Raw genomic sequence first — 23,903 nt, forward strand, 5'->3', positions numbered from 1 at the left:
ACATCTGAGTCATCTCAAAGTTGATCTCTATTGATTGTCCTTTCATTAAAAATAGGTCACATTTGTTTTTTCTTTACATATTGAGTAATTTGGGATTATGTCCTGGACAGTGTGAATGTTATGTTGTGGAAACTCTGTATTCTACTATGTTCCTCTGAAGAGCATTGATTTTTGTTATAGGCAATTAACTTGGTTAGAATCAAACTGTAGATTCTATCTTTTGAATGGCAGGTCAAATCTCAGTTAAGTTCCTTTATCCTTATTTGGAGTCTGTCCTGTGCATATGTGGTTTAGAGGTCAGGCAGAGTGGATACACAGAATTTTGTCTCCCCCTTTTCCAGCTCTCTCTTCTCCAGGATTTACCCCTGACCTTCCAGTGACTGTGATTGTCCTGACCTTTGTTTTCGGTTCTTTATGCCAGAGAGACTGCAGGTTTTGAGCATCCTTCACAATTTTAGTTTCAGCCTGCTTGGTGGCTAAAAGCTGCAAAAAACAGTTAACTCACCTTGTGATGTTACCTTTTTCCAAGTGTCTACTGTTCTGCAGAATCTGCCTCCTTTTGTTTATTTTCCAGTGCCTGAGAGTCATGGTTATTTTGTATAGTTGTTCTACAGGAGGGTCAAGTCTTTTAGGAGCCACTCGGCCATACTGGAAACAGATGTTGACTTCCCATTGTGTTTTGGTTACATATAGGGAATTCTATTATAGATCTTGATAGAGAACCAAACCAATCAACCCCAATCACATTCTTGGTACCAGACTGCTTACATGTTGAAGCTAAATCACAACCTCTCCACGGTACCTGATTGCCCTAGCAGAGTTCATTTGTGCCAGGAGAAGAGCCATATGGCTTTGGGCTCACAAGTCATTTTTAGAAATATTATAAAATTTCATCACCCCATGTTGCACCCAGCTAGATAATAGTACCTTGAGAGGCACTATGGATAATGGGGAAAATGTGGGCCAAAATCACATATTTTTTGTAAAAATATATCCCAGCTGTGTGACCCTAGACAAGTCACTTAACCTTTCTGACCTTCCATTTCCTGATAGCATAATACAACATACCTCTCAGAGTTGATAGAAGGATTAAGTGAAAGAATGCATGTAAGAGTTCCATATACCTTGTTTTGCCTGGGAGAGTCAGGACCAGGTTTACAACTGTGGTCCTAGTGTAATTACAGGTAAAGCCCCTTTTCACAGTCAAAAATGTTCCAGTACTTATCAAATACTATTACCAGTCAAATTAGCAAATTCTTCTCATAGTGAGCTTTCTAGAAGAATTGAAGAATTCTTAAGGCCTAACACGTCACTTTCTTGCCCCACTTTTTAACAAAAGCATTGCTGAATAAACTATGGGGCAAGTGTGTCTAATGCCATTGTATTGGATTTCTGTTCTGTTTTTCCCTGCTCATAATTACAGGTATGTTGAAGAAGGTGGCCTGCTTTCAAAGAGTGGCCTTTATTTTTGAGAATCATGGCAAATCACCTAATTTGTCATTCCCCTTTCCACCTCTATGAATACCCCGGTGGAAGCAGATCGAAAGGAGAGAAACTCAAGGATAGGTTTAGAAAGGAAAGGGTAGTATGTGTGTGTCCATGTGTATGTGCACCAGGTCACGTCTTACCTTGTGATTTGAGTGTGTGCATGTACACGAGCACGCACCTGAGAGTGTACGTACGTGTGTGTGTGTGTGTGTGTATAGAAGTTGGAGCATAGCTTGTGGAGCTACTTCACACCCTGCAGCCCTCCACGTGATACTCTGGGACTGAGGCTAGGGCTGGGGTAGGAGGTGAGGAGGATTTCAAGTTATGGGTGATGATTCCAGTTTTCATTTCCTGGCTTTTCTTGGCAGATTTACCTAAGCGAAGTCCCTCTGGGGAGGGTTTTGGCTTCCATATATTTGCCTAAATCACTGAGGAAAAGAATTCCACTTAGCAACTTACAAACCATCTTGTTTAATTTCTTTGGCCAAACTTCACTCTTTAAGGTAAGTTCTTGCCTCTGGTAACTATCATAGATTGGCATACAGTGACTCATAGTAATTATGAACTCTTGCTATTTTCATAGTGTTCTGTTTATTTTAGAATATGCTCTCTGATTTATTCCACAAGTTCTCCCAGCACAACCCCTGGCCTTCAACATGAATCAACATCTACTTTAATTATGTTTCACAGTTTTTAATTTTCACAGCTTTTCAGCTTTGGAAGGGACCTTAAGGATTATCTAGTGACCAATCAGAGGCCTCAGGTTGTTTTAAAGCCAGAAAAGAATAGCAAGTTCTCCTGAAGAAAGGCCGTTTCGGCTTGTCATTGCTTTCCTCCCTAATCTCGCTGGCTTCCTCAAAGCCAACATGCCCACTCTCTCAGGCCAATTTATTTGAAGCTGAGTGGTGTCTAGCAGGACACTTGCATGCAGGCATTTGTTGTTCCTTCTCATCACCTCCATAGCACTTTCTCTGAGGGCTCCAGTCCTCGCCCATTATTAATACAGAGAGGCAGTGTGATGTAGTGGTTCAGAGCATAGGCTCTGGGGCCAGACTGGCTGAACTTAAAACTGGCTATGCCATAATCTGCTTGTGTAACCTTGGGCAAGTTACTCAACCTCCATGTGCCTTAGATTTCTCCTATGTAAAACAGGATAATAGAAGCACCTCACTGGGCTATAGAAGGATTAAAGGAGTTAATACATATAAAGTGCTTATGATATTGCCTGGCACATAGTAAGTGCCATGTGTTTGTATTCCTATTATTACTTTCCTGTCTTGGGGCTCTACCTACCAAAAGGCCCATTCCTTCAGCCTGCCTCTGTCCAATCTAATGGTTAGGAAGACAACAATCAGAGTTGGCATGAAGTTGTTGATGATGATCACCGTTAATTATTAATATTTACACTTATTATCTCATATACTTCTCACAGGAAACTGAAACTCAAAGAATGCTATGGTCTGAATGTTTGTGTCCCCTCCAAATTCTTGTGTTGAAATCCTAACCCCCAAGATGATGGTATTAGAAATGGGGTCCTTTTGGAGGTGATTAGGTCATGAGGATGGAGCCCTAATGAATGGGACTAGTGTCCTTATACAACAAGCCTTAGACAGCTCCCTTGCCCCTTCCACCATGTGAGGACGCAGCAAGAAGCTGTTATCTATGAACCAGAAATCGAGCTTTCACCAGAACCCGACAATACGGGCACCATGATCTTGGACTTCTGGCCTCCAGAAGTATGAGAAATATATTTTTGTTGCTTATAAGCTACCCAGTGTGTAGTTTTTTTCTATATCAGCCTGAACAGAGTAAGACAAAGAGGTTATGTAATTTTGCCCAAGGTCAAACAGCTAGGAAGTGGCACAGCTGAGAATCAAACCCAGGCTGTCTGACTCCAAAGTTCAAGTATTTAATAGATCTGTACATTAACTTGCCCAGGTGTGTTTGTATTTTCTAAAGAGGCTATCCAAAAGAATGAATTTCTAATGGTCAAATATTCACAGAGTTATTTTGGGGAGGTTGTACTGGGCCAACTTAAATATACCACATTCCCATACCACATACTAATTGAAATATATTACATTACCTCCAGCTATGTCTGTAGGATATTCTGTTCTACTGGAAATCTCTAGCCACTCCCCTCTATATCTAAATTCTATTCATTCCTGTAAGCTTAGCTCAAAGCTCACCTAGGAAACCTCCCTGGAGTTCGAGAGCCCCTGCTCTCCTCCCCACCCCCTGCTTATATTCTTGTCTTAAACTTCTGCTTCGTTTTCTAAGTAGGTTGTGGCATATGTCATGGCTCAGACATGTTTTCTTTTCATGGCATCCAGCACAGGACTAAGTACCCAACATGTTTTCAGTAGATATTTATTAGATCTTTTTTAATGGAAAAAAATTAGGTTGGATCCAGAACAAACCAGGTGATATCAAAATTTTAATAAAAATTAAGATCGTGATTCATAGCACTCTGACCATTTTGGTAGGCTTGTGATTTCTCTCTATCATCTGAGATGCCATTATTTTGGTAATTTTTCTCTTTCTTCAGAGGGATGTGCTTGTCTCATGGAATAAAAGATAAACTTGTTTTGCATAGATTTCACACCTAATAAGTAATTTTTATTCACTAACACCTTCCACTGAAAGGGATTAAGGTTCTTTGCCAAAATTAGGCTACAGACGTCATAGCACCAGATGAAGAAGGATTAGAACTAACATGTCATCAAATTCAGAGCTGGAAGCCTCTTATAACTCATAATGTCCCATCTCCTCATTTTACCAATGAGGAAATTGAGACCCAGAGAGGGGAAAGAACCTGCTGGAGGTGACACAATTTATTCATTTATCCATACAGTTATTTATTCAGTCAGCAAATAGTTACTGAATTCCTACTATGTGTTCTGCATGGTGCTGGATGCTGGGGATACACTGGTAAGCAAGAGAGACATGGTGCCTGCATTCATGGAATTTACAGTCTGATAGGGGAGAACGGAGACCTAAAGGTTCTAACATTGAAGGGGGTGACACGAGAGTGGGACCTGTGCCACTGGTTGTTGGAGAGTGAGCACTTACAATAGATGCCACCCTTTAACTACCTTTTCCCTGAGTCCTGAGTCTCACAGCCTTACTTTCACACTGCTTCCTCTAACATCTTTTGATCAAAATCTTAACTGTCATTGCAACATATTACTTTTAAAATTGTTGATAAGATACCACTCTTGAAAAACATGTAACTCCTCCTCCATTCCCCCACTACTGGCAGTTCAAAGGGAGAGGGACAAAGCATTAGGCAAGTACAGTATGGTAAAGGGTCTCTGGAAGCATAGAGGATAGCACCTACCCTTGTCTGGGAGATCAGGGAAGACCTAATATAAATAAGAGAGGTGTCAGCTGAGGTCTGAGGTTGAGTAGGAGCTGGAAGATGAAAGACAGTGAGGAGAAGGAGGGAAGAGTGTTTCAGGCTGAGAGAATAGCTTTTGTAAACATTCAGAAGTGGGTGGCCAGTTAGCTCAATTGGTTAGAGCATGGTGCTAATAACACCAAGGTTGCTGGTTCGATCACCACATGGGCCACTGTGAGCTGTGCCCTCCTTAAACAAACAAACAAACAAACAAACATAAGACAAAAAACATTCAGAAGTGCAATAGGTAAAACTTGAGCCTAGAACACAAAGGGTGGAAGAGTGAGAGATGATTTAGTTTCTTTCCCTGCACAGCCACCATTTTGTATGTAAGGGAAATAAAGCCAGAGAACAGGTGAATTAAGTCCTGGGTCACTGTGTTTCCCCTCCTTTGGCCTTTCTACTACAAAAAACTGTATCAATTGTATCTCTTAGACTAAGTTAAGAGGGCTATTAGATATCACCTCGTCCACCTTCCTTTGTGTCAGCAATGTCCCAGAAAGGGGAAGGGACTTTCAAGGAATAGGAGGGCTTAGGCTCACACTTGGTCTTTTGACTGTCAGCCAGTGCCCTTTTCACCATATCCACCTTTACATCAGGCTACTCTAGGGGAATTCCTCTTGGAAGGGAGTCGAGAACCATTAGGCTGGCTTTAGATGAAAAGAGCTGTTCAGGAACAGGAAGTGAGGACCTTCCTAGTGGAGACCCAGGCTGCGTTCACAAATATTCAGTTCTCAGTGGCCACAGGGCTCAGAAATATGAGGGCCTGGCATCTTGTAAAAGTGGCCCAGTAGGCTCCCCAAGGGACATCACCTGGGCTAACCTCCTCTAAGCTTTCTTGGCAAGTCCTCAGAGGATTTTCTCCCTCTCCTTCCTGTCTTACACCTGCCCTATCTCTCACCTCTTCATGTGTGCCCCAGAGGAGGCAGTCTCCAGTTGCCTTCCCTCCTGGAGCCTTAGCATGTGACACTTTGGCCCTGTTAATTAGCAAGATCCACATCTCAATGGCCACATTCTAGTTTGTTTCCCTTAAACCAACATTTGTTAAGCATACCTGCTCTATATCACTCACTAGCCGTGTGAACTTTGTCCAAGTGTTTGAGCTTCCCCAAGCCTCAGTTTAACTGAAAAATACCTATATTGTTTCAGTGGACACTGAAGATAGTGGATGTAGAAAGCACTTAACAAGGTAACTGACTCACTGTGGGTACAAAATAAAATACCTGCTGTGTGCTAGGCCATGTGGGGGACACCAGGACACACAGCACCTATGCTGTGGCCTCAGAGTTTGTGGTACCTTAGGGAGGAGATAAATGCCCTCAGAGACTTGTTCCAAGCTGGATGTTGATCAACCTGCTTCCATCTCCAGTGAAAATAGAATAGGAAGTGGCTTATAACTCACCCATGATGAATTTATGTTCCTTATCAGGAAAGGCTCCCTAAAAGTAAGTAAGAATGATTGAGGGTTAGAACTGGGGTAAGTTGGGATATATCAGGTCCAGTGAGTTATCAAAGTAGGGAATAATTTCATTTTGTTGCAGTAGTGAGTAGCAGGCACAAAACCAATGCTTGTTGGATACATATTTGGATATATGGATGGATTAATGAATTGTTCTAGATTGGTATTATTGAGACCTTATGTGAAGACAGGAGATGAGATAATGACCTCTAAGAATTCTTTCTTCATTTGTGATTTTGTTTTCCATATTTCTATACTTAATGCTGTGTAGTACTTCAAAATTCCAGATTGATTATTAACATGCCAAAATTAGAAGTTTACCACCTGAACTCCTCTTTCTTATGCTTCATCTATAGACCAAAAACATCACTAAAGCATTAACCACTTATGTTGTGAGTGCCAGCATTTCAGATACATCCGTTGAAAATTTGGCTGACCCAGTGGTCATTACTCTGCAACATATTGAAGGAAACCAGGTAACATATCCATTTTCATCTCAGAATAAAAAAGCTTCAGAATTCCTCCATGATTTTCCCATTAAAAATAATTGGTTAATTAACAGATATGATCTAAGACTTAATGAAAAGTATCCCATTCCAGGTAGGTGAGGTGTGTTGTAATTGGGGCTTTGTATAAATAATGCCCTTAACCTAAAGGGATAACTAATGGTGGGCTTCTAGCCTGTGACAGATTAACAGGGGAGTGGCTAGGGCCAGGTGGATCTTTTGGTTGTCCCATCACACCAAACGGTATTTAATTCCATTTATTTTTTTCCCATTTATTTTGGAGAGAGGCAATCAACTCAATTCAAAATAATTGAACATTTTTATCCGTTGAATTTCCATCAAGAGCATGAAAATTTGTATTAAATATCACCAAAAGTTTAAACCCATAGTCATATGGCATAACATAAGGTATATATTACTAAATGATCAAATTTAGCCGTAGTGTAAGAATGAACTACTATTACACTTTTTGATGTTAATGTATGTCCAGTGTGAAGTTTTAATAGCTTCCTTCATTCCCAATCTAAAAGACCATATGGTACAGCATATTTTTCATAGGTCTTACTTCTAGAAGGGAAGAAGGAAGAGTGAGAGAGGGAAACAAAACAAAACAAAACAAAACAAAACAGATACCAAATGAAACATGTTAGGTGGGTGAGCTCTCTTAATTCCAGCTGGGCCACAGCTCTCCAAGCATTCCCCCAATAACAAATTTCTTATTGTCTCCAGTCCTGGAGATTGTAGGAGCTGGTGAGGCGTCAGGAATGCTCATTAGGCCTAATAAGAAGGCAGCTCAACCTTGTATCTATAAGGTTTGATGTCATCTGTGGGCCCCAAATTCCAAAGTTCCACAGGAACACCTACTACATGTCAGACCTGCACCAACCATCCACAGCCTCCTCCTGGGTCTTGCACCAGGAGGGTGTGGAAAATACCTATATTACCAAATATTTTAAAGGACACCCACCAGATCACCATGCAGTAACATGCTATTTCCTCACTTGTAAATCCCAAGTCACTTGGGGTTAGTCTTAAAACCAACTCACAAATGGTGTGTGTGTGCGTGCGTGCGTGCGTGCGTGCGTGCGTGCATGTCTGTGTGTGTGTATCTACTGTTTGAAAAAACATTGAGAAAAAATGCCTCTGTGTAGTTGTCATTGTATGGTAACTATCACAAAGAAAGGTGCTTATGTCTAATTTTTCTTTTTTCTAGAATTATGATCAAGTTCAATGTGCATTTTGGGATTTTGGGAATAATGGTAAGTATCTTTCTTAGTAAGCTTTGTCTTTGGCTCTCAATGAGACTTTGCCCCTGACCATTTTCCTATTTGGTGGTTGTAGGGAGGGAGTTGCATGGAAACTACTGTCTTATCAGACCCTACAGAGAACTCTGATACAAATATGAGTTTTATAAGTAATTAGAGCACGGGAGTTTAAAAAAACACTTTCTTTTTGATAAGAGATTTATTTGGGATATCAAAACCTCACACAACTCGGGGATAAGCAAAGTTGGAAGAAAGTTGGAAGATCCAGTGCAGAGTAGCCTCGAGCTGTTTGAAGACAGTTGAGGAATGAACATCTGTGGTTTCCCATGGAGATTTGCAACATTTATTAGCTCCTTCCCTTGTTTTCTTCATCTCTTCTAGCTTGACTGTGTGTCCTGGGATAGTCCATTTACTCTCTTGGGGCCCCAATCTTTTTATCTGTTCAGTGAGGGTTATCCTGGTTGGTCTCTAAGGACCCTTCCTGCTTGAGTCTTTGGGTCAGTAACAGAAGGGGTTGGGGATGGGATTGCTGAATGAGCTTGCCATCTCCATTGGAATCTCTAGGGATATTGACAAATCTCAGAGAATACTCACACATTATCAATTTCCGGGAAATGCCAGGAGTGGCTATGTGACCAGTCTTTCCACCTGTGAAAGCTGTGCCTGGAAACTTGTCCTTTATCAGTATCCTTAGAATTCTGGGAGAAAAGAGAAAGTCTCTTCCCATTCGACTCCATGGGATGTGGAAATACTACTCCATTCCTGCAACAGAGATAGCACTGTGCTTTTCTGGTCCCCTCTAAGTCTCCCAGGATAAGAGTCCTGTAAAATGATGAGCTTTGCCCTCACAGCCTCAATAAGTTGCTCTGTGTGTTCATTAATGCCAATTCCTGGGATCCTTCTAGGTTACCCTTTGCCCCCACCCCTCCATGGATTCAGAACCTCTGTAATCTATGGAGTCATTCTGGATGGACAAATTTTGGCCATATTTAGCTGTCTGCCCTAGAATAACTTCTCTGGTCTGGTGTTACCCTGGAGGTTCTACTCTAAATCTGGTCTGGTACCTGAGATCTATAGGTTATGAAAATTTGAGAGTTGGTTTTAGAACCCCGAATATGCTCAGTAATGAGAAACTCGGCAGGTCAAGTAGACCAGAGGCTTATTTGGCCCTAAAGAGCTCCAGACCATGACCTGGCTTGAGTGCAAAGCTCTTGAGATCATTTGAATTCTGGGTTGAAGTGGTTGTTTCAGATGTTTGTTCCAGTCCCACCGAGTAAGCCCAAGTGTAAACCTATATTCCATAGCTCATGTCTTTTAAAAAGTTCTAAATCTACCTGTTTCCTATTTGTGTTACTTAAAAACAAAAACAGAAACAGAAACAAACACACAAACAAAAAACCCAGTCCTTACTCTGTCATTCCAGCATGGTTGCAGGACTATTGCTTATGATTAGTCTGTCATAATCTGTACAAGAATGAGAAAAGTGAGAGCCAAGAAGTTATGGCATTTATGAAGTCTCCATAAAATCAATTTAACCTACTAGACTTAATTTAATTTCACTGTTCAATTATACCCCTATCTTGCTGTCTTAACAAACAATACTAATTATAAGATACGTTTGGAAGGTGCATGTAATAAAAAGTTACATATTTCTGAGAAAAACAAAATTGCTTTGAAATTTCCTTCTGTCTCCTACAGATGGGCGAGGTGGATGGAATTCATCAGGCTGTAAAGTAAAGGAAACAAATATAAATTATACAATCTGTCATTGTGACCACCTCACCCATTTTGGAGTCTTAATGGTGAGTTGTCTCTTAATCACTCCTTGATAGAATTTTGACAACGTTTATTAGATTATAGGCCAGGAATATATGTGTGAATTAAGTTATGGAAAGGTGGCATGCAAGTGGAAAAAAGTTCCCCCTGTGTTCATCTACAGTGGAGCAGATTGAAAGAAATATTTATTTTTCTCCTTATAATAAAATTAGTGCCTGCTCTTCAAAATTCAAACATTACATAAAAGGTTCCTACAATCTCCCTCGCAAGAGCTCACCATCTTCAACACCTTTATGTATATTCTTTCAGAATCTTTTCTTATGTGTATATTAACATGCTTTGTTTTATAAAAATGAGATCAAATTATTAATACTGTTTTTACCACTGGTTTCTCACCCAGCAATACATACTTGACACCTTTCAGGCAAATACGTATTTGTCTATTTCAACTTTTTAATATCTGTATAGTATTCCATTGTTTGGATTTAATGCAATGAATCTAACCAATCCCTTATAGGTAGGCATTTTTTTAAATTAAAGTTTATTGGGGTGACAATTATTAGTAAAGTTACATAGATTTCAGGTGTACAATTCTGCAATACATCATCTATATATCACATTGTGTGTTCACCATCCAGAGTCAGTTCTCTTTCCATCACCATATGTTTGATCCCTTTTACCCTCATCTACCACCCTCTCCCCCCTTACCCTCTGGTAACCACTAAACTATTGTCTGTGTCTGTGGGTTTTTGTTTCTTCATTTGTTTGTCTTGTTCTTTTGTTGTTTTCAGTTTTATATCCCACATATCAGTGAAATCATATGGTCTCTGCTTTTTCTGTCTGACTTATTTCGCTTAGCGTGATAATCTCAAGATCCATCCATGTTGTCGCAAATGGTACTATTTCGTCTTTTTTTATGGCAGAATAGTTTTCCGTTGTGTATATATACCACATCTTCTTTGTACAATCATCTATTGAAGGACACTTTGGTTGTTTCCATGCCTTGGCCACCGTAAATAAAGCTGCAATGAACATCAGAGCACATGTATCTTTATGGAGAAATATTTTCACATTTTTTGGGTAGATACCCAGGAGAGGATTGCTGGGTCATACAGTAATTCTGTTCTTAATTTTTTGAGGAATCTCCACACTGCCTTGTATGTAGGCATTTTAGTTGTTACTCTTTTCTCCTTTATGAACAATGTTGTAATATACATTTGTTCTGTGTTGTTGTTGTTGTTTTTTTGCTGTTCTGAATTTTTTTATTAGTTTCAGGTGTACAAAACAATGTAATAGTTAGACATTTATCATTTATATCCCTCACACAGTGATAACCCCTCCCCCATCTACTACCCCTCTGACATCGCACACAGCCATTACATTTCCACTGTCTCTATTCCTATATTCCTAATGCTGTACTCCGCTTCTTGTAACTATATATATATAATTGTAGTTGACATTCATTATTGTGCAGCTTCAGCTTTAGTGCAGTGATCAGGCATCTTTATTTATCTTCTAACACTGGTGTAAGTATTTCTGTCAGATAATTGATGAAGTATAATTGCTAGGTTAAAGAGTGTAGTCATAAAAATTTTTAACAGTTATTGTCAAATTGTAGTGTAGGAAAGATGTATTTTTTTAAAAAATGCTTGCAGTAGTTGACCAAACAGGAGTTATCTGGTCAATTCACATATCCAGGCTTAGAGCTTCAGAGTCCTTTTTCCTTTGTCTTTTGTCTTCTATCTCCTTTGTTCCTATGTTCTCCCTAACATTGGGACTTGCTGAGTTTTCCTTTGAAATGGATCTCAAATGTGTTCTTTCTTCCATGCCCACCCCTGAGTACTTTCATAGTTCTCTTAAGTTACTTTATTATATATTATATATTATATACTGTTACCTGAATGTGTCGTGTATGAGTTGCTTATTCTACTAATGGTAAGCTTCTTGAAGGCTGAGAATCTGTTTTACATTTCTTTTCTTTTTTTTTCAATTGTATCTATTCAACAAATAACAGCTGCTCCACTGATATTTACTGAATTGTAAGAATTTTGTTTAGCTCCGTCCAAAATGGTTAGAACATTACAATCAAAAGACCAAAGCTCATAATCTGGCTCTGTCAGTCACTAAGCTACTGATGTGATCTTGGTCAAGTTGTTTCACTTGTTTGGAACCTTGGATTTGTCCTCTGAAATGTGAAAGATTGCAGTAGACCAGGGTTTCTTAACCTTGGCACTATTGATATTCTGGACCAAATAATTCTTTGTTGGGAGGTGGGACTGCTCTTTGTATTGTAAGATATTTAGCAGCATCTTTGGCCCCCACCCCCTAGATTCCGGTAGCATCCTCCCCAGTTGTGACAATCAAAAATGTCTCCAGACATTGCCAAATGTCCCTAGGGGAGGGACAAAATCAATTCCAGTTGAGAACTACCAGGATAGACCAGTGCTTCTTAACCTTTATGAGTAATGAATCTCTATAACCATCTGGTGAAAGCCACGGACCTTCCTCCCAGAACAATGCACACAAATAAGAGGTCTGACACTTAGGTTCGCGAACTCATCCTAGAAAAAGTGCTACATACCTCATTGCTGAATATCACTATGATCACCTTCGAAGTACTCCCCTTGGGAAGCTATGCACCGATGCCAGTGCCTAGTCCACCCTTCAAAGCAATTTTGGAACTCTTTTTCCGAAATGGCCATCAGAGCTGTCATCATATTACTCTTGATGTCCCGAATGTCATCAAAATCTCTTCTTTTCCATATTTCCTTTATCTTCAGGTGAGGAAAGAAGTAATTGGGGGCCAGGTCAAGTGAGTAGGGAGGGAGTTCCAATACAGTTATTTGTTGACTGGCTAAAAACTCCCTCAGAGACAGTGCCATGTGAGCTGATTTATTGTCATGATGCAAGAGTCATGAACTGTTGGCGAAAAGTTAGGTCGTCTAACTTTTTCATGCAACTTTTTCAGCACTTCCAAATAGTAAACTTGGTTAACTGTTTGTCCAGTTGGTAAAAATTCATAATGAATAATCCCTCTGATATCGAAAAAGGTTAGCAACGTCGTTGCAACAAGTTTGCAAATGTAATTGTCAGACCTCATATTCAAAAAGAATTTGTATGCCATTTCAGGTCATTTATGGTCCTCAGGTTAAGAAATTACTGGATTATGTGATCTCCAAGGTCCATTTTGTCTCTTAATTTTATGAAAATTATTTAAGGTCTAAGGAAAAAGCGTATTTGTTTTTTGATGTTCTGTGCAGTGTTTTGGGACACTTGGTTCAGAAAATGATTCACGTTGCATCCCCAATCACATCTATTAGTTTGGTTATATTTTAAGTGTGGAACATGTTAATGACAGTAAAATCAAGGACTAAATGTTCTTCCAGTGCTGTTGATGGCTCTCTATGCCCTGTACACAGTAAGTTGCACTAGGCATACTCAACAAACAATACGTATGCAGTCTTGTCATATATCCATCCACATACTCTAGTTTAATAAGAGCTGTAGCAGAGATGCCATATATCCTGGGAACCTCCTGTTAGTGAGTACTGGAAGCATTTTACCATAAACTTGCTCTGGCGAATATATAAAAACCAACACATTGTGTTTCCTAGGATTTATCCAGGTCTGCGGTGGATGTAGTGAATGAAAGGATATTAATGCTTATAACATACACTGGATGTGGAATCTCCTCCATTTTCCTGGGAGTTGTGATGGTGACATACATAGCTTTTCAGTAAGTTGATGGAGTCTTGCTCTGAGTAACCTCTCTAATTTCATAAAAGGTTCTGATTCATCACAATAGGAAGAGGTCAGATCCATTCGATTATGAAGTGGGCAGGTTAAAAAATAAAACAACCAAGGCTCCTCTAAAAAAAATTATAATTGGATTTTAAAAAAAAAAAGCAAGACGGTTGGGTAGGAAAAGGCTTCTCTAACAGGATACAAAACACTGAGCATAAAAGAAAAAGTCGATAAATTGGACTTCATTAAAATTAAGAACTTCTTTCATTAAAGGACACCATTAAGATAGTGAAAAGGCAAGCCACAGATTGGGAGAAGATATTTATAATGCATATATCTGACAAAAGACTTGTATGCAGAATGTACAGAAACTCTTACAAATCAAAAAGTAAAAGACATAAAATTAAAAATGGGGAAAAGACTTGAACAGGCACCTCATACATACCTAGCTCTAATCCTTACCCAAATGGCTAATAAGCATATGACAAGGTTCTCAACAGCATTACTCATTAGAAAAATGTTAATTAAAACCACAATTATACTTCTGTGCACCCACCAGAACAGCTAAAATTAAAAATCTTGATAACAGCAAGTGTGGAACAACTTGCTGAAACTCTTATACATTGCTGGTGGGAATGCAAAAATAGCACAGACACTTTGGAAAATTCTTTGACAATACCTACTAAAGATGAGTATACATCTAGATGTTGATCAAGAAATTTCACTATTAGAGAGAAATGAGTGCATATGTCCACCAAAATATATATACAAGAATATTCACAGCAGCTTCATTCACAGTGGCCCAAAATTGGCAACAGCACTAATGTACATTAACAGTTGAATAAATTGTGGTATATTCATAAAATGGAATGCTTCACAGGAGTAAAAAAAATAATGAACTACTTCTGTACAATACAACATAATATCTAATTCTCATAGATATAGAGTTGAGCAAAGGAAGCCAAGAAGAGAAGAGAGCATATTGAATGGTTCTATTTATATGAAGTTCCAAGTACAGGCAACACTAAAACTATGGGGATAGAAGTTAGAATATTGGTTACCTCTAGTGGGGAGTATTGAACAGGAGAAGGAATCAAGGAGTATCTGAGATGAAAATATTTTACCTCCAGATCTTGATGGATGTTACTTAGGTATATTCATATGTATAAATTTATTGAGTTGTGTTCTTAAGATTTGTGTACTTTAAAGATACGTGGTACAACAAGGATGAACCTTGAAAACATTATGCTAAGTGAAAGAAGCCAGTCACAAAGGCCACATATTGTATCATTCCATTTATATTAAATATCCAAAATAGGCAAATCTATAGAGACAGAAAGTAGATTACTATTTGCTTAGAGCTGGAAGGGGCTAGGGAATAAATACTAACAGCTACAAGCTTTTATTTTGGGGGAGGGGTAGCAATATTCTAAAATTGATAATGGTGATGATTGCTCTACTCTGAGAACATATTATAAATCATTGAACTGTATTCTTTAAATCAGTGAGTTGTATGGGATGTAAATTGTATCTCAACAAATAAAGCCCATATTAAAAAAGTAAAATAAGATTTGTGCACTTTACTATTTACCTCAATTTTAAAAACACACATATACACAAAATGGAAATAGCAAAATTTAAATCAATAAACATTTAATAGAAATAAAAAAGAATCAAAAGGAAATATATATTTTTCTAATTGGAAAAATACTGGGTCAGTTTTCACAAAGCACAATTGTGATCACTTAGTGAAATTTAAGGTCATATTTCCATGATGCCAAATGTCTGGATGTTTGGAAATATCCAAGTAACCACTTGAAATGGTTTCCATAGTCATCCTGTTATTTGGTCATATGTAGATCTGCCCTTGAGTCTGCTGAAGGAGTGACGATAGAATTGTATATCCAGGATTCTCCTTTCATTCTCTCCCAAAAAGAGAAATGAAAAAGGGGACTGCTTAGCTGAGGGGCTATTATTAATCCCCTTAGTGAAGGGCACTATAATTAGGCTACTTTAATTCTTTCTGGAAAGAGGATGGGGAACTCTAATTCTCAGTGCGTGTAAGGTGATATGAGTTATTTAATTTTGATAGGCAGTTCTTTCACTTTTTATGCAGCTAAGGTGTGGCAAGGCTTGATTAAAAAGAGACCCTACGTAACTAAACATTGTGCCTTTCCTTTCAGCAAACTTCGAAAAGATCATCCTTCCAAAATACTGATCAACCTGTGTACAGCATTACTGATGCTAAATCTGGTATTTCTGATCAATTCTTGGTCATCATCATTCCAGAAAGCAGGCCTTTGTATCACAGTAGCAGTGGCACTTCATTACTTCCTGCTTGTTTCTTTGACGTGGATGGGTCTGGAGGCGGTCCACATGTATTTTGCTCTAGTCAAAGTCTTCAATATATACATTCCCAATTATATCCTTAAATTTTGCTTAGTTGGTTGGGGTAAGTATATCTGCCATTTTCCTTGATGTCAGTTTTAAGCCTGTGTGTTTTTCTAATTCTAACTCCGTTAGACAAATTATTCAGGACCAAATTCTGTTATTACCATAGGTAAGGAATTAAGGATTGTTTCATTGGTGTTTGGGTGTACATCTTTGTTTCTGCTATATTGCTGTAGGAATTCAACTTTTAACCTCTATGGTGAGGAATTGGTCTACAAATACTTAGTGACCATCTGCTTGTATACCGTGTTAAATGCTGGCTCTATCGTAGTGAGCTGTCAGATTTTATCTTTCCCTTTGCGGAAGTTAAAGTCCTAACAAATGTTTACTGATATAACAGCCAGCACTTAGTGTAGCACTTATATGCACCAGAAACTGTTCTAAGTGCTTTACATAGTCATGTAATCTTCACAATCTCTCTATAGAAAGGGTTCCCATCATCATTCCCTTTTAATAGATGAAGACACTGAGCCACAGAGAGATTAGGTAATTCGCCAAAACTCACACAGCTAGTAAGTGGCAGAACCGGGATTTGAAGCAGAGTCTGTCTCCATAGTTTGGACTTCTAACCTCTGTGATCTAATCATATTGTTTAAGGGATAGGGAAAGGACTTGCAATGTGTGAAAAGGTGCTTGGTCAGACATGCACTGATTCTCACCACATTTCAGAACTGTCACTATCACTGCTGCCCTCTGGAAAAAGCCAGGAATGGAACTCAGCATGAATATTTCCTAAATTAAATGTCATTTCATTGGTTTGCTGTCCTGTATTTCCAACTGACAAGATGAGCTCAGCTCCTCCCACCCCTTCCCCACTTTGCCTATTCAAAACAGATTTTTGGGCTCAGAAAATGTGTTGGACACATACGTGTATCTTAAGTGGGATACATAAGATACATAGGAAGACATTTTAACTTCCACTGCCTTTCTAAAGACAATAGATTCCCTACTAGCTACTCATCCTTTTAATGAGCTCATTAACAGCACAAGTTTTCATTGAATACACAGTCCGTGCTGTTACCTATGCTAATGTGGGGAGTGGAGACAGGCAAACACCACATAATCTAAAAGATTGGTTTAGTACACTTTGGAATCCATCAGAAACACAGCCAAAAGCAATCAATACTGTCCACTTTACGCCTGGCATCCTTTATCTTTAGTCAACTGGAAGACTGGAAAATGTGGAAGAGGCTTCACAAATAATCCAAAGAGCCATATAACCCACATATGACTAACTGAAGGGGCTGTCAATATCACTCGATCCTGGCCTTCCTTCTCCCTCATCGTCAATTCAATCTCAGCTTCCTTTTCAGACCCTTCCTCCTTCATTTTCTCCTTAAATATTGGTGTTCCTTAGGGGTCACTTCTTATCTCTTTGATCTTCTCAGGAAAGGCTAAGGCTTGGTACTTTGGAGGCAGGAAAAACTTGGGGAGTGTCAAGTACACAAAAGCCAAGGCCAAGGCCTGAGTGGTTTGAGCAGTAAAGGTACAATGAGTCACTTTCAGATTCAATTTATTACTTACATAGATGGTGAAAGGAAGAAGAGCTAAAGGTGCCCGCTCCCAAGTTCTTGTCCCACACACTGTGAGGAACGACACCAAAACAAAAGGGAACAGATGGCTGCCACATGAGCTGTGGGATTCCTTGTTTCTGAGGAGCCAACTCTAAAACTGAAGCTCTGTGGTTTTATGTCCTGCAGCTCTGTTCCGAGGGAGCAGAGTGCAAACCCCACACCTCAGAACCTGGGAGGCATGAGAGACTCTCATGACAGCCTCCCAGAGAAGGTAGGGAGGTGAGTAGGAGATGGTCTTGGAGCACCCCCTCACATGCCTGTTTTCTTCTGGAATTCATTGAGGATCATAAGGATTCCACCAAAATTCAGATCAGCTGTGGTTCAAGCCTTTGCCCACGTGGATACCTGCAAGGTCACCAGGGAGCCCATGCAGCCGTCCCACTACAGGCACTTTCGGAGCATTTAAGTACTAGACAAATGCAATCAGTTGTAAGGGAAATGAATATTAGTATCTGTTTACGTTTGAAGTTCTGTCTTCCTAATGCCAAAACAACCTTTTGAAAAAGTTTTATTCCTTTATTTAAATCCCTGTCCAAAGCAGTAGATTTGTCCACATTTAAAAAATAACAACCGGTAGGGATCTTTTGTTTTAATTGTTGAAGTTTAAACACAGCTTGGGGACTGCCCTACAACTTCTGGCCTAAATGTGAAGTCTCCCTGCATCCCTCCATTCTGGCCTCCAACAGGTATTTTTTCAGACGTCTGTATCATGCTGAGCACTGTGCTAGGTGAGCAGAACACATATCTGAAGGGATTGTCCTGTGTATCACAGAATAGGACAGTGGAGGGTTTCTCAAGATGCTTGGCACTCTGAGATTTGGAACAGCTTTTTACAAAGCTCCTAAAATGTATGCAGGTGTAATAATGGTCTTAGTTTAGGAGAAATACACTGTTAGAAATAAAGAAGACATTTATGTTTTGCAAATGTGCATGAAATTGGATTTTTAAACCCTGTGTCTATACTCACGTCACGTTTGACCACTTTGACTGAACTGATTGCTTTATTATAGTCTGGCTGAATTGACTGGTTGTTAACTGGTCGATCTAGTCCAGTTGTCAAACTAGTAACAAGTGTGGAAACAGCTCCCCTGTCAGAAAAGCACAGAAGGTCGCAGCTGATTGCCGGTACCCTTTGTCCAAGGTGACCGAGACAAAACGATACCAGAAAATAAGGGGCAGTATTGAAAAAGAGAAAAAATTGGCAGCCCATCATCTGAGAAAAAAGGCTTGATGTGAACTTGCATTCTGATGAATTAACTACTTCTATTGCCAAGTTGATTTTTGGTACTTGAGTTATTTTTAATATCTAGTGGGTGTTGTATTGGAGCCATTGGCATGCTGTTTAGCAGATCGGAGAACTTCTAGAAATGTTTAACTTGGAAGAATTTGCAAACATTTTGCAAACAATGGTATTTTGATGCCCGCACATCTGTGGCTCATTTCAACAGCATCTTAACGCATCAGTGCCCAGAGTCCTTGATCAGGATCTTTCAACTGCTTCCTAATGGGATGTTCTTGGCTTGCTCCCCCACTCTAGGGATCCCAGCCATCATGGTGGCAATCATACTCAGTGTGAAGAAAGATCTGTATGGAACTCTGAGCTCCACGTCTCCATTGTAAGTACCAGCTTGTCTGCTTCTCAGATGCTGCTGCTCTTGATTATCAGGGTGTGGCAGGGTGTTCCCAGCCTGAGGCTTGGTCTTGACGCTGGCTTTAGGGAAGACTCAACCTCATCCTTTCTGGCCTAAACACAGTCACGGGCACACTCATACAATGGTTAGGGTTCTGCATGACCTCAGGCAACTTACTTCACCTGTTCTGGAAAATGGGAATAATAATGTTTGCTCTCAATGTTGTATGCAAATTAAAATGATATTACGTATATAAAATACTCAGCATATGGCCTGTATCATGGTAAGTGCTATGTAACTGGCAGCTATTATAATTAGAAAGCTTGCAGAACCTGGAAGGTGTTGGAGTAGCCATTATAAGGAAATAGTGAGACAGGTTAGAAAACAGTTTCTACATTTTAACAGCAAAGGCCTTTCTGAAGAAGACTGCACCATCTGCTTTTGTAAATTGGCTCAGCTTTGTTGTCCTATCATATTCTTTTCCCTCCTTCCCTTCCTTCCTTCCTTCCTTCCTTCCTTCCTTCCTTCCTTCCTTCCTTCCTTCCTTCCTTCCTTCTTTCCTTCTTCCCTCCTTTCTTTTTCTTCTTTTTGAGCTATAAGCCTATTCACTTTGCTCTATCTTTCCAGAACCTTCTTTTATAGGCCTGTAGATCATTATGGTATAGTCCTTTAGACTGCATAATCTCATTTCTGATTGTTTTTTATTCACCCACGCCCATTTTCTTTAGCATTTCCCCTCAAGTACTTTTTCACTATACATTTCCTCTCCCACTGGACTGGAATCAAATATAGGAGGTCTTGCCCCCCAGACTCCTCCGTTTTTCACATTGAAATGACAGTTTGCAGAGGGTCAAAATTCTATTGCCCTTTCCAGCAGATGCCTTCTAATTATAATTCCTTGTTATCCTTTCTTTCTCTCCCTTTTCCCTTCCTTCTCATCTCATCCTCCATCCTTCCTCCTTGCCTCTTTTGTGACTTAAAGTGCCCCCCCATTATCTATGCAATGGTTATTCTTCTTCAAAAAGCAAAAGCAAATGAGAACAAAACCAACTCCACTCCGCCTGAAAATAGCCCTTTCATATGTGAAGTGGTTAGTAAAAGCAGACTGTTTTAAGAATTTTTTTTATTATAGTTTGAAGAAGTAATACATGCACATGGCACAAAATTCGAATGTACAAAAGGGTAGAGGATGAAAAGTAAGCTCCACTCCCAACCCCCAGCTACCCAGTTTCTCTCCCTTTGACGCAACTCTTATTACCAATAGTCAAATCTGTATAGATATTCTCTTGTACAGTTTGTTACCCAAATGGTAGATATACACTATTTGGTACTTAACAGTATGTCTTGGAGATGATTTTCTACCCTGACATATAGTGCTGCTACTTTTTAAAAGATTTCTACAGCCTCCTTTAAGGCTGAAGATGATATTCAGGGAACCCTAAGTACTAGCTTCTATTGGGGAGATTAGATGCTTTTTTAACCCACTCCTTCCCAAGATGCACAAACTCACACATATATGAAAGTATCCACACCAGCATAAACAATATGATCACAAGAGATTTTACTGGTTCTGGAAAAGAGGTCTCAGCTAAGTTGACACATAGTTAAATTAACGAAGTTTGTCTATGTTCAAAAATCAGAGGCAATACCTCCAATAATTGTAAATGTTATTAGTAAAGTGTCTGTTCTTATGAATCACCACATATTTCTTCTTTAATAGAAATGTTAGAGCCATTAATCACCTCAGTGGCCAGTGTTGCCTTCTGTAGTCCAAACCTGTCGCTGTGGTGGGAGGTTTAAAATATACATCCTATTTTAAAGCAAAAAAACCAGAGCTGTCCTCTTTTGTTGCATTTTCATTAACTCTGATAATTTCACCACTGTTTGATATAATATTCAGAAAGCCAGTCATTGCTCATGTCCTTTTACTGTGATATTTATCATGCAAAGCAAAATTTATCCTGCAAATAAAAGCTCAGGTGTAAGGTGGGGGTTGGCACTTTGGGGGAAATATATCATTTGTTTTTATGCTGTTGAGGAAGAGAACAGACTTTTACAGAATCAGAGTGAGAAGTGTCCGCATATGTAGAACAGAAATATCCTCTGGGATTTCTGGCTCAACACTTGAAAGAAACCTGGACTGGGGCTCAGGAGATTGAGGTTCCAGTCCCAGCTCTGTCCTGGGAGTGTGAGTGAGGTCGGTCAAGTCGGCTCAGCTCCCTCATTCTAGGTGTTCTCATGTGAAATGAAATCGACTAGGGGATCTTCAGAGTCTCACTGAAAAATATGAGTTTGTGTTTCTCTACTTCACAGTGGTCTTCTCTGTTTTGTCTCTTACAGTTGTTGGATTAAAGACGATTCTCTTTTTTACATCTCAGTTGTGGCTTATTTTTGTCTCATATTTCTCATGAATTTCTCCGTGTTCTGCACTGTTCTCGCTCAACTGAATTCCATGAAATCCCAAATCCAGAAGACTCGGCAGAAGATGATCCTGCATGACCTCAAAGGCACAACAAGCCTGACATTCTTACTTGGCTTGACCTGGGGATTTGCCTTTTTTGCCTGGGGACCTGTGAGGATCATTTTCTTGTATCTTTTTGCCATTTTTAACACTTTGCAAGGTAACCGCTACCTCTTTGCACTTTCTGTGGCTAGCTAGACCTCCACCAAAGCTTTTGCTGCTTTGGAAAATAATCACACCTTTCATGGACTCAAGGGAGGGAAAGATACTCCAAGAGGTCTCTGCTGTCAATGAGTCGACAGGCAGCCACTGGAAACATTAGCTAGATGTTAGGGCTTCATTAAATGAGCCCAATCTCTCTTACTCGGGGTTACAGAGAGAAGCCCAGATAGCTAATTCAACTCCAGCTAGTTGGCAATGTCTATATCAAATGCTGATTGGCAACACTTCTTATAGCATTATATCAACACATTATGCTTATGAGTGTACAGATTCACACTTGTGTTGACATTTTGGCATGCACAATCTAATTTAACATAGGAATTCCTGGACAGTAGAAACATTAAGACTATGGCTACATCAGATATTCTAACATTATGAAAAGGAGCTAAGCTAGGAAATTATAGAGTCACAGAGGAACGGAAGCGAATAGCAAAGATCAGTGGGACAAGGCAACAGGCTAAGGTTCTAACCTTGGTTTTGCTATAAGTCAACCTTGAAAAAGTCACCACAGCTGGTTGAATTATATGATCCAAACTAATGACATTATAGCTCTTTAATATCCTTCCTACTTTTTGGTGAAAGGAACAAATGATAATGAAGAGATTAAATGGTAGGCCAAAGATGACATGAGAAGTGAAAGCTAGGGGCCTGGTTAATATACATCTGAGTAATTGTTAATGTTCATTTTAACCTGATTTTGCCTATTAAAAAATACTGGGAGGAAAAGGCGTGCAGAGTGATTTTCAGGGAGTCTTAAAAATGCTCTTATCCTCAAGTTTGGCTCAGGTGATTTAGGCTACTGGGGCAGGCTGTATCGAGTTGGGCAGTCCATTGAGTTAGGGTCTCCCTTGCTGCTTTTAACTATTCATTTGATAAACCTTTTACCAGAGCACAGTCCACCTGTGGTCCCACAGGGTGTTCCAGAAAGAAAAGTGTTCTATGGTCAAAGAAGTTTGGGAAACACAGCAAACTACATTTCCCCATTTTTGCAATGGCACAGCATACATTTAGCATGGTGAAAGCTCTGAGAGATTCTGTTGGGGAAAAAAAATACCTTTAAAACTACTTTAACCCAGCATTTGAAAAACTTCAGAACATTTTGTCATTGTGGTTATTAACCCCTGAGGAACTTTCGGAAATATCAATTGGTATGCCAGGCATTTGCAAGGTACTGCAAGGTTCTTTTGGGGGAAAAACAATACCTTTAAAACTGTTTTAACCCAGCATTTGAAAAACTTCAGAACATTTTGTCATTGTGGTTGCTAACCCCTGAGGAACCTTCGGAAATATGAATTACTATGCCAGGCATTTGCAAGGTACTGCTGGGAGATGGGGGAACAATCTAGAATAAGGTAGAGTTTTTGCCATTATGTCTTATGAGTCAAGAAACCATCTCATTTTGGAGCAAGGAAGGGTATCAACTGAAACTTTGACTCACCAGCTCATGCTAACCTTATATAGCCATATTCTAATAGGCTTGTGAAAAGACAAATAATGTGTTGTTCTTCCTTCACATGCCATTTTTATTCCTTCTGGTAGTGAGGACAGAATTTTTGTGAGCTCTCTACCCCATTCTCACTTGGTTCCCTTTGAGGCTACCAGCACTTCATTATATCCTAGACCATTGACTGAGGTCCTGGTGATGATTCTACACTTTACCTCTTGACAGAACTGCCCAGCCTACACTGAGAAACCCTGGTCTCAGTATCATGATGCTTTAGGAACTAACCAGCTTTGGTGTAGAATGTCCACAGAAGTGGTTTAGGAACCAGGTTCCTATGCAGATTTCTTCCTCAGCAATAACTCTAGACTACTTTTGGGTCACTCATTCTGAGGAGAAATACACTCACTCTATGGAAAGAGAGGTTAAAGGGAAAGCTGACAAAAGAACCAGAAAGCAAAGCAATTTGGAGCATAAAAGGGGGA

The 23,903-nt window shown here is 39.5% G+C and overlaps 1 protein-coding gene across 1 annotated transcript in view; it reads left to right on the forward strand.

Moving 5' to 3' along the window:
- ADGRG4 (adhesion G protein-coupled receptor G4) overlaps nt 1–23,903 on the forward strand; it is a 115,290-nt gene that overhangs the window by 85,851 nt on the left and 5,536 nt on the right. The window contains exons 13-20 of the mRNA XM_019714659.2: nt 1,857–1,991; nt 6,704–6,823; nt 8,067–8,112; nt 9,817–9,920; nt 13,509–13,630; nt 15,822–16,090; nt 19,201–19,279; nt 21,635–21,915. Coding sequence (XP_019570218.2) covers nt 1,857–1,991; nt 6,704–6,823; nt 8,067–8,112; nt 9,817–9,920; nt 13,509–13,630; nt 15,822–16,090; nt 19,201–19,279; nt 21,635–21,915 — 1,156 coding nt within the window. The remainder of the gene's footprint in view (nt 1–1,856; nt 1,992–6,703; nt 6,824–8,066; nt 8,113–9,816; nt 9,921–13,508; nt 13,631–15,821; nt 16,091–19,200; nt 19,280–21,634; nt 21,916–23,903) is intronic.

Source organism: Rhinolophus sinicus, chromosome X (assembly GCF_036562045.2).
Source record: "Rhinolophus sinicus isolate RSC01 chromosome X, ASM3656204v1, whole genome shotgun sequence".
Lineage (NCBI taxonomy): Eukaryota > Metazoa > Chordata > Mammalia > Chiroptera > Rhinolophidae > Rhinolophus > Rhinolophus sinicus.